At 40.1% G+C, this 12,017-nt stretch overlaps 1 protein-coding gene across 9 annotated transcripts in view; it reads left to right on the top strand.

The window, feature by feature from the left end:
- Csnk1g1 (casein kinase 1 gamma 1) overlaps positions 1 to 12,017 on the top strand; it is a 132,762-nt gene that overhangs the window by 82,418 nt on the left and 38,327 nt on the right. For all 9 annotated transcript variants that reach the window (XM_052187984.1, XM_052187980.1, XM_052187983.1 and 6 more), the window contains one exon: positions 9,647 to 9,798. In XM_052187984.1, the coding sequence (XP_052043944.1) occupies positions 9,647 to 9,798 (152 nt within the window). The remainder of the gene's footprint in view (positions 1 to 9,646; positions 9,799 to 12,017) is intronic.

Raw genomic sequence — 12,017 nt, 5'->3', positions numbered from 1 at the left:
TGCTGGGATTACAGGCATGTGCCACCACTGCCCAGCGACTCTTTTTTTTTTTTTTTAATCTTTAATCCATTTTTACAGTCCAATCATTATCCCCCTCCTAGTCCACACTCCAACAGTTCCTCATCCCATTCCTCTGCCAACCTCCTCCAAGAGGATTCCCCCTCCCCCCCACCCTCCCACCTCCTCCACCCCCCGCCAGGCCTCCCGATTCCTTGAGGCCTCAAGTCTCTTGAGAGTTAGGTGCATCTTTTCTCAATGAGGTCAGACCAAACAGTCCTCTGTTGTATATATGTCGGGGGCTATAGACCAGCTAGTGTATGCTGCCTGGTTGGTGGCTCAGAATCTGAGAGATCTCCGGGGTATAGGTTAGTTGAGAGTGCTGATCTTCCTGTGGGGTCACCCTCCTCCACAACTTCTCCTAGCCTTTTCCTAATTCAACCACAGGGGTCACTGGCTTCTGTCCAGTGTTTGGGTGTGAGTATCTGTGTCTCAGTCAGCTGCTGGTTGGGCCTCTTGGAGTCCCACCATGCTAGGTTCTTGTCTGTAGCCACACCATAGCATCAGTAATAGTGTGAGGCCTTGGAGCCTCCCCTTGAGATGGATCCCATGTTGGGCCTGTCACTGGACCTCCTTTTCCTCAGTCTCTTCTCCATTTTTTGTCTCTGCAGGTTTTTTAGACAGGAACAATTCTCCCGTGGACAGGGACAAAAGACTCTTTCATACACTTATGACTGAGTATAAAAAGTGGCAATGCAAGCATTTGGATAGTAGGTACCCTCAGCTCCAATCCCCACGCAGTGGGACCATGGCAGTAACAGGTGAATGTAGGCCCAGGACAAGAGGCAGAATAAAGAGGATTTAGGACTCCAGCAGCTTCGCTCATATACTGTTAAGATTTGGATCGGAAGAGACCAACCAAGGCTTGTGTTCTAAACTCTGACACCAGCGTGTAGTGCTGTTGGTGACAGAACCCTGTGAGAAAACACATTTGAAAGGTGTTCTTGGGACACTTACCTTTGCCCTGTTGTCACTTCCTGCCTGTAGTAATGTGAACAGCATGCTTCTGCAGTGATGTTTTGCCAAGCTTACCACAGCTGCAGACACACTGGGCCTAGTGACTGTGGGGTGGAACCTCTAAAGCAAAGTAAACAATGACTTGAAGCTCACGTATGTGCAGAATGTTAAAGTATGTATACTCCTTGACTCATTATTTCATATTCACAGAATTGACATTTAAGACTTGTTTATATAAATGCCCAAAACTGAAAGCTGGACCATAACTCAGTAAGGGAAAGTGCTAGCCTAGAATAGATTCTCCAGTACCTCATAAATACCAAGGGGGTGGGGAGGATTTTATTTTCCCGTATTGTCAAATGTTTGCCTGGATTCTTTCATTTGCAAAGGCAGAACTAGAAATACCTTTTAAAAGTCAGATGAAAAATACCATGGTGATTCACAGGAATAGGAAGTCAGAGAAGTAGGATGTTCAGTTTTCCAGGTACCCATTATTTGAAAATATTACATGAAAAAATTTCAGAAGCAAGATCTTCTACAGTTTTAAATTACACATTAAATTATACACTATTTTGAATGGTGTGATGAAATCAAGGGCTATCTTGCCTTGGAAATTAACTATCCCTTTGCCAGCATACCTATGCTGTATGGACTACCTGCACCTTTGTCCTTTAGTAACCATCTCCATGAGTTCCACTGTTGCGATATCATTACAGAGTAACATTATTTCATAGAGTTCCTCAGGGATGAGTGAGATTCTAGTGAGATAAGAAAGGGCTTCCTTTGCTTGCTTACTAAGCAAGGTAGACATGGCCAAAGTAATGTATTTATCTGTAAATAGAAAATAGATAGAAGGTGGGGGGGGAGTAATAATCAGATTTCCTTTGCATTTAAACATCGGATAGATGGGACAGCTGATACATTTTGTTGTTATCATTTAATTGATTGTTGATTTTCTTAAGTCTTCATTGTGTTTAAGATGATCTTGAACCTATGATCCTTGCTCTTCAGTCTCCCTAATAGCTGAGGTTGAAGGTCATTGGTGCTACACTCGGTTCTGCAGGTGCTAAGAGAGTAAAGACCGTTGAGTGTAGCTTTTAGTGCTATTAGCTAAAATGAGTAATTTTGCATGGTGGTTCACCTGTTTAGGGGAATCTCACAAGGAAAACTGTAAATCCGTAAACAGCCACCATGGAAGAAAGTCAGTGTGAAAGATTGCAAACTTGAGTTACATTCAGTCTTTCCTATTGAAGCGTGGACCCAAAAGAACTTCTTTTTTACTGCAAGGAAATTCAGATACTATTGAGGGGGGGGGGGTCCCATTTAGTTCGCATATACATTTAAAATCTGCCAAGTTTGCTTTGCTTTTGTGTATATGTGTATTTTAGCATCTTAGGGTAAGCATGCATTCCAGGTAGAAACTCCCTACTTTTCATCACATTGCATTTGTCAATTAGTACACCTTTTCTTCAAATTAGCTAAATGCCTAAACCAGTGCTAGATACTAACACAAAAATATTATTAATATCCACTAGTTACTGCCTGCAGTTAATCTTCTGTTTATAGAGAAGACATACATGAACATAAACAATATAATGGGAGTTTGGCATGTTTGTCAGGATGATGAATTGTCAAATGTTGCTGATATTTGGGTAGCCTCGTGTTTTCCTCTTTTATTTCTTCCAAGTGCTCACTAGAATTGTCATGACTTCTTTAGTTATTGTTTACATGTGTGTTAAGAATCAGCATCCCTTAGCTTTCAGGGTATTATTTGAAATTCAGTAGCTATTCTGTCTTTATAAATCAGTCACAGGACTTTAGAGCTGGCTCAGTAGTTAAGAGCATATACAGCTCTTTCAGTTTCTGAGTTTGATTCTCATCAAATAGCTCATAACTGTTTATAACTCCAGTTCCAAAGGATGATATCCTCACAGACAGACAGATGCATGTGCATGTTCTTGTGCGCGAGCAAGACACACACACACAATTAAAGAATGTAAGTCATTATTTAAAAAAAAAAAAAAAAAACTTTAGGGACTGGAGAAATGGCTCAGGGGTTAAGAGCACTGACTGCTCTTCCAGAGGTCCTGAGTTCAGTTTCCCAGCAACCACAGGGTGGCTCACAACAATCTGTAATGGGATCCAATACACTCTTCTGGTGTGTCTGAAGACAGCTGTACTCGTATAAATAAAAATAAATAGCCGGACAGTGGTGGCGCACGCCTGTAATCCCAGCACTCTGGGAGGCAGAGGGAGGCAGATCTCTTGAGTTCGAGGCCAGCCTGGTCTACAGAGTGAGTTCCAGGATAGCCAGAGCTACACAGGGAAACCCTGTCTCAAAAAAAAAACCAAATCCAAAAAACAAAAAAAAAAAACAAAAAAAAAAACCCCAAAAAATAAAAATAAATAAATCTTAAAAAAACAAAAACAAAACTTAGTCTGGGTATAGTGGTGCATGCCTTTAATCCCAACACTAGGGAGCCAGAGGCTGATGGATCTCTGAGTTCAAGGCTAGCTTGATCTATATAGTAAGTTCAAGAACATTCAGAGATTCTGTCTCAAAAAACAAAGCAAAAACTAATAACAATCAAAACCCCAAGGCCTTCTTTTTATCCCTTTAGGAGGGCATTTTACTGAACCTTGAGCTGATGGTTGCCCCAGCAATCCTGTGTTTATCCTTGACAAAACTGTGTTTACTGTGAGTTTGAGGCCAGCCTGGGCTACAAAGTAGATTTCCCATTAGTCTAGACTACAATGAAACTACCACCATCTATCCCACACCAAAATTCTCTCTCTCTCTCTCTCTCTCTCTCTCTCTCTCCCTCTCCCTCTCTCCCTCTCTCCCTCTCTCCCTCTCTCCCTCTCTCCCTCTCTCCCTCTCTCCCTCCCTCCCTCCCTCCCCATTGTTTCTTCTATTCCCAAAACCATGCTGGGCATATGTACTCATTCTGATGCTTCCACAAGTACTCCCACCTGTTTGTTTTTAAACAAAGCTGTAGCCCCCAGTGATCTCAGACTCAGAGCAGTCCTTCCCTCTCTACTTTTGAATAGGTGAAACTATAGGTATGAGCCATCTATAAGGTTTTAATGTAAATACTAGTTTTATATCCAAATATTATTGTAGATAGAATTTGCTTCACAGTTAGACAACTGTGGGGTTTTTTTAAATACCAGTTATTAGGTAATAATATAAGCAAACTATCAAAACTTTCAGGTGCCTTCATTTCAGTTCTCAGCCTGATGTACATTTTAAATATCTCTGCTTAGTTACAGTTCAGAGTGCATTATGGAATCTTTTTAGGTAGCCACCGCTTGGATGCTAAATAAGCAATTAATGTTGATATGGTCGTTTTAACCCAAATTAAATTTATGATAATTAGCTGTGGTGTTATAACCTTACTTCCTGTGCTATACAACTTGATATATGTGTGAGACATATGGCTTACAGGATTTACAAGAAAATGCTATTGCTAAATGGAAGGCTATTTCTGGAAAAATACTCAGGATGATATGATATAATCTTGCACTTTAGGTTTGTTGAGGATTTAACCTATGATTAAACTGTTCCTTTTCCTTGGGCTGATTTAATGGGAGGCCTCACTTATGAATGCATTATTTCCAGAGCAGATGAAAGATTATAAAGCTAACCCAATGTGATTTTTAAGCCCAACATGCCAATAGTAGAGAGACAGAAATAGGAGGATTATTTCAAGTTCAAGGTCAGCCCAGGCCAGAGTAAATTCATTAGCCTAGGTTACAGTGAAACCCTGCGCCCCTGAGAGAGAGAGAGAGAGAGAGAGAGAGAGAGAGAGAGAGAGAGAGAGAGAGAGAGAAGAAAAAGGAGGAGAGGCATGCTTACTCAGCTTTGCCATTCTTTCTCTCATGAATATTCACAAGAAGTGCCTTCTTTACCATGCATATAGCTTGTGTTGCATTTACACTGTCCTTACTCTCAATCTTATTAAAGAATCCTACAACAATGTTAATTTAAATTGTATTAAGCAGTAAATTGGAGATTGCTGTACAAAAGAGTGAAAGATTCAGAAGTTTTACTTGCATTCATCCCAGAGATGGGTAAAACATTATTGTATGGTAATCTGTATACAAAGAGTCATGGAAGTCTGTAGCTACTATATGGGCAGCCATGCAAATACACAGGCAACTCTGTACAGACAGTTCTAGTAAATTACAACTAAGTCTCCTGAAGACAGTTGTCTACTTGGTATTCCATTTCTTGTAATAACCTAAAAAACTTGAAATAGAGGCTGTTTTCATCACTAGGAAGCCTTTTAAATAACCTTTAAAGTATTCCTTTAAGAGGTATTATGTCAAGCCGGGCGGTGGTGGCGCACGCCTGTAATCCCAGCACTCTGGGAGGCAGAGGCAGGCGGATTTCTGAGTTCGAGGCCAGCCTGGTTTACAGAGTGAGTTCCAGGACAGCCAGGGCTATACAGAGAAACCCTGTCTCGAAAAAACAAAAACAAAACAAAACAAAACAAAAACAAAAAAACAAAAAAGAGGTATTATGTCCACGCTGGATTTGGTGACATACCTGCAATGCCAAAAGTCTGTATGTTAAAGCAGGAAGATTGCAAATTGGCGGGAAGAGGCCAATCTGAACTGTTTATAATGAGACATGGTCTCGAATTAATAGACAAATAAGTTCAGTTGTTTTAATCTGAAATAACTGTAGAAGCTGGTTTGTTTGTGTTTTCTGAGTCCTGGTAATAGATTAGTCATAAAACAAAGCAATGCCTCATATTTCTTCTCTGCAGGTGCAGTTTCTAGTTGGGACTGCATAGCACTTAGAGTGGTGTTTCCTTCTGCTCTACTCCTAAAAATTCTAATTCAGAAGGTATGAAGCAAAGGCACTGCTTCTGTTTCTGTTTTAGGTTTTAGAGATGTTTCAGGTGAACATTGTTCTAGTTGCATGACACTCATAGCTTACATTTTAATTATTACTCCACATGGAATCTAAGTTTAATTCACACTGATTTTTGTGGCTTTACAAAGATGAGCCTAGAAGATAGCTAGAAGGAAATTATAGTCATAATTTAGATTTAAAGAGGAACTGGTTTAAATTTTTCTGTGTTGGGAAAGATTAAAAAAAATCAGATCTACAGAGAGAGGCAAAGGAATGTGCTAGAAGTAGTAGAAGCAAATACTAGATTCAAGACTCTTGACTTGATCTCTTTGCACATTAGTATCTTGGAACTAGTACCTCCCTAGAAATACTGTACAACTAAGAAGTGGCCTGCAGGCGGCTGCAAATATCCCCACATACGCACTGAGGCCTTCTAAAGTCTCACATGCAGCAAACAGGAACTCCTATGGTGTTTATAGACAGAATTTATTACTAACATTATAGTTAATAATTATAAGCATTTCCCAAAAATGCGTATAATGCTTTTGTAAGTTTGTAGTAAATATAGAAACTTATGGCTAGGGGATACCTAAGTTTGACATTGAAGGTTGTCCAAAACAAGCAACTTATTACTCTTGTTTTTAACTAAGTAGACCTGACTTGGAGTATTTAAGTATTTAAAAAAAGGATAGTGTGCCTAGACTTGGGAATTCAACCAAGTAAAGGAAGAATGTATTTATTAAGTCGTGTTAGCTTTGGTTTTTTTTGTTGTTGTTGTTGTTTTTTTTTTTTTTTTGCTTGTTTGTTTTTTGAGACAGGGTTAGCCCTGGCTGTCCTGGAACTCACTCTGTAGACCAGGCTGGCCTCGAACTCAGAAATTCTCCTGCCTCTGCCTCCCAAGTGCTGGGATTAAAGGCATGCACCACCACCGCTCAGCTGTTTTTTCTTTTTTAAAAGCCTATACCTGTAGATCAGTTAAATTAAGAAAAATATAGAAACACTAGAGTTGTAGGCTAGTGGTAGACCATTTACCTAAGGTTCAGTCCCCAACATATCAAAAAAAAAATATATATAGGGGGGGTTATAAGGTAAAAGGATGGAAAGTCCATCTTTGGTATGATTATTTCTCAGACATAAAAGATGAAACTCTTTTGTTCTCTACATCTATTCCTGTTGCTATGTTATATCCTGAAGGAACTTGATGTTTTTCGATGGGTTCTGGAGTTCTGTAAGATTTCCCTTCCATTTAAAATCAACTCTCTTGAAAGAGCTTTTCTAGATAGAACCACCATACCCAAAACTTTCTGCTTCTATCTCATTGACCATTCGTATAATCAGTTGTAACTGTGCAGGTTGCTTTTTGTAATGTCAGAGTTCTAGGGACTGGAGAAATAGCTCAGTCGGTGAATATAAGACCAAAAGTTCAACATCCCACCCAGTACCCATGTAAAAAGTCAGGCATAGTGCTGACCCTTGTAATCTCAGTGCTGGAAGATCAGAGACAAGAACAACACCGAAGACTGACTCTGGCCTACACACACATCTGTACTGCACATATATAAACACACACACACACACACACACACACACACACACACGCACCAAAAAAAGTGCTTTTAGTAAATAGGGAGGGAGAAACAGTAACTATTGGCCAGACAGCTAACAGTTCCTGTGACAACTAACTTTGAGGAATGTTATACTAATGTTAGGAAAATAAAATTTTAGAGACATACTATAAAGTATATCTGCAAATTCTATCTATCATGTGTTTGAAAGATAAGAGGAATTAACCTCTTAGGTAGAATGTTCTACTTTGAATTTCACAGCAAGACTCCTTGGAAACAACCGTTACACTTAAATGTTTAAAATTAACTGAAAAATGACTTCAGAACCATAGGAAGAGGGGGAAAAGACAATTCAATTTAAACCCTGGAGACAGAATAAAAATAACCCCAGAATCAGGAGCGGCCAGATGTACCTTACCAGATGCCTAAGACCAGCCATGAGCACTGAAACACTTAGTGGTGTGTGTAGGGTCTGAAAGGAACAAGACAGAGTGACAGAGTACATGGAAAGGTTAAGTGTGCACACTCTGTAGCCATGAGCCACCGTATCTCTATATAGAAGACCTTCCTGCCGGGCGGTGGTGGCACACGCCTGTAATCCCAGTACTCTGGGAGGCATAGGCAGGCGGATTTCTGAGTTCGAGGCCAGCCTGGTCTACAGAGTGAGTTCCAGGACAGCCAGGTCTATACAGAGAAACCCTATCTCGAAAAAAACAAAAAAAAAAAAAAAAAAAAGAAGAAGAAGAAGAAGACCTTCCTTGGAGAAAAGGATAGTTAGATAACATGCTGCTTCTATCTGTGTTTCATCCATAAAAATTAGGAAAGAATGATGGCTGGAGAGACAAGGCAGTTCAGCAGTGAAGCGCTCTTCCTCTTCTAGGGGACCAGCATCCCCATCTCACAATTACCTGCTACTCCAGCCCCAGAGGATCTTCTAGCCTCCATGGGCACCAGTACACGAATGGCATACACACACACACACACACACACACACACACACACACACACACACACACATAAATAAAAAAATGTTTTTGGCTGTGAGCCTAACCCTTAACAGCTGAGCCATCAACCCAGCCCCAAAAATAACTCTTTAAAAAAATAGAAAGATGGATGCCAGGCATGGTGGTACACTCTGGAGTCAGAGATGGGTGGATTTCTGAGTTCGAGGTCAACTTGGTCTACAGATCAAGTTCCAGGGCAGCCAGGGCTAAACAGGGAAACCTTGTCTCAAGAAACCTAAGATAGATAGATAGATAGATAGATAAAATATTTTCTTAAACTTTGAAGGAGAGGCAGTAACTGTAGTGATGTGTACATACCTGTGGGATAGGAATGTTCTGCTAAATAAGATGAAGGCATTTTCTCAATGCTTTATAGCTTTCTAAGTATCTACCGTTCTTATGGCATCATCTTATAAGCATTTATCAAATACCTTGTTTTTATGATTCCATGTAAAGCAGAATTAATTCACAAGTTGCTATTTAGTTGAAAAAACCCGGATCTTTAGCTTCACATATCTATGAATTTCAAATTTGGGGAAAGTGAGGCATTTTAGATTTTAGTTTCTCCCTTTCCTTTCAATATTACTTAACAACAACAAAAGCTAAGTGTCTACTGACTCCTAGCTGAGAAAAAGAAAAACCTACAGAGATTTTGTGTGAGAAGAAAGGCAGTTGTGCTGGCCTAGAGCCAGGCTGCACCTCTTTGGCCTAGCCTCTTTAATCTGAATTCTCCAGCGGGGCAGCAGTCACCAACAGTTCTTTTTGGCTTTAGCAGTGAGCCCTGGGAGTGCTAATGAAACCAGTGAATATAACAAGGTTTTTTAGCTTGCATTTGAGCTCAGTGAGGCTTCCTTTGAAGCTTTTGTGATGCTGTACTTTCAGGCATCCTTTGGGAAGAATAGTTTAAATCCTGAAGCAATAATAGATCAGAGACCATTTTCTTTTATACAGCAGTGGAAACGCCTTTGGCACTCTGGTATTAAATAACTGCTTATTTGGACATATGGTGCAATGACTTTGCCTTTTCCACCCAATAATAGTTCCCACAGAAGCTATTATACTCAGTTTGACTTTTCCAAGAGGGACTCGGGAGGAAATTGAAATCTTACAGATTACACTTTATATTACATCCATTGCTAATGTCTTATGTTTTAGTTTTGTGCCTCTCACTCTGTACCTGCTTACCCCTCTGCTCTCAGGTGAAGGCCTCCCACAGGTGTATTACTTTGGACCATGTGGGAAGTACAATGCCATGGTGCTGGAACTCCTTGGCCCAAGCTTGGAAGACTTGTTTGACCTCTGTGACCGAACGTTTACTTTGAAGACGGTGTTAATGATAGCCATCCAGTTGGTAAGTTGATGTGTGGTTCCAGAAGATAAATAGATCCCTTGCCCACCTCCTTGCAGGCCCCTTAGTGCTGTATTAGCTACAGTGAAATCTGGTAACTTAGTTTTTACAGGCTTAATGGCATTCTAGAGGATATAGCAGACTTCTGAAAGGAACTGTTGCTGCTTTAGCTGGTTCCTGTGTATAATTTGGGCACAAAGCCTCGTGGCCAGTATGTAATATGCCAAACAACTAAGGTCGGTTCTTAGTCACACAACTTAAAGGTTTACAAAAGGGTTAATTGAGAGAAGTCAATGCTTCTGCAATTTGCTCTATTTTAAGAATTTGCACCTTGAAGCAGAACCATTCCTGTAACTGAAGTGGGGGAATGTCATTTACATTAGGGAGAAAGAGGACGAATAGGTGGAGCTGTGTGAATTCAAGTCATTGCTTCAGCACCTTATTTATAGGTCTTAGGCACATAGCAAAAGCTTTTATCATGCCTTCTTTTTCTCCCTGTTGAAAACTAGAAAATATCGAAGGTCCTATCTATTGTACTAACCTTTATTCAAAGTCATGTGACTGAGATAGCACAGATAATAACATGTGGCATATTTTACAGTTGTGGGCTGCCCAAGAAGCTTTGCAGCCAAATTAAACACTAGTTTCACCTTAAGCAGTTAGAACAGTCCTTTGAGAAGTTTTTTAGACCCTCAAGGGAAGGTTTCAAATATTGAATTGTTTTATTTTGTTTTGATTTTGCTGTATTATCTCACCAGTTTAGTTAGTTGGCTTTGAACTTAAGATACTCTTGCTTTAGCCTCCTGAGTGCTAGGGTGGTTGTGGACCACCATCCTTCCATAGCCTTGAGATATATCTTAATTCATGTAAAGTAGTGATAGTCTCACCATCATTCCTATAGCAATTTGAAAATTGACTAGACTCTAGGATTTAATCCTTCCCTTCTATGGTAAGCAGAAATTCTTTATAGTTAGAATTATTTAATGAAATTTGGCACAAGGTCACAAATTACTTACAGTGAACTGTGGTCACTAAACTGGGCATCCTCCTACTGCTGCCAGCCAGCTGTCTAATGACAGGCTAACATCAATTTTACTGGGCCCCTGCTTTCTTATGTCTGCAATACCAAGATTGGGGTTAAAGAGTCCCAAGCAACTAACAATAGGAAGTGTAGGCAGGAGGTAAGGTGGCAGTGGCACCTGTCTCAGAGGGCACATTTGCAAGTTACAATATATAAAGTAAAAATGTTACCATCTTAGCCAAATTGAATGATCTCATTGTTTTGTCTTAATCTTAATAGTTGTCATGTTTGTAACAAAAGTATTTGGATATAGTGGCTTGCTGGAGATAGACTCAGCAGTTAAAAGCAGTTACTGGTCTTGCAGAAAGTCTGAATTTGGTTCCCAGCACCTACATCAGATAACTAATATTGCCTGTAACTCCATTTCTAGGAAAGATAGTCTCGGGAGTTGTGGGCACATGCACACAATTGGTACATATGAATTTAGGAAGGCACACATATATATGCATAAATAAAATCACAAAAACAAATGTTAAAATATAGTTTATGTCAGTAAAGTGGAAGATAAATAAAAGTGGATGCTGTTGCTGTTGTTATTTTATTTTTTTGGAGACAAGTTCTTACCTGGTAGCCCTGCCTGGCCTGGGACTTTCTTATGTAGACCAGGCTGGCATTGAACTCATAGATATCTATCTTGGATTAAAGGTATACACTACCACACCCAGCCAAGAGATGAGTTTTAACTTTAGTTTCAGAAACCTTATGCTGAGCCAGGGACAGCGGCATACCCATTGTGGCCCCTATTTAGAAGACCCAAATAAGAAGATTGCTTAAGTCTAAGAGCTCAAGGCCTAACCCAGACAGCAGAGTGATACAGAACAATGGGAAGGAAAGAATAAAATGGGGTAGGATTTGGGAGGAGACTGTGAAGGGATGCCACAGTTAAATGATGCAACAGGTAAAGGCATTTGCCACCAAGTCTGACAAGTTAAGTTACCCCTTAGTCCACATGGTAGAAAGAAGTGACTCCTACAAGTTTCTGACAAGTTTCTGACTGCCACACACATGCCTATGAATGCACACACACACACACACACACACACACACACACACACTACACCACACCACACCACAGTAAATAAACAAAGAAACAAATGAGCATGAATTTAAAAGGAAATCTTTTGGGCCAGGTATAGTGGCA

This window comes from Apodemus sylvaticus, chromosome 7 (genome assembly GCF_947179515.1).
Source record: "Apodemus sylvaticus chromosome 7, mApoSyl1.1, whole genome shotgun sequence".
Lineage (NCBI taxonomy): Eukaryota > Metazoa > Chordata > Mammalia > Rodentia > Muridae > Apodemus > Apodemus sylvaticus.
Note: the sequence above shows the minus strand (reverse complement) of the source record. Positions and strands in the feature narration are given on the sequence as shown.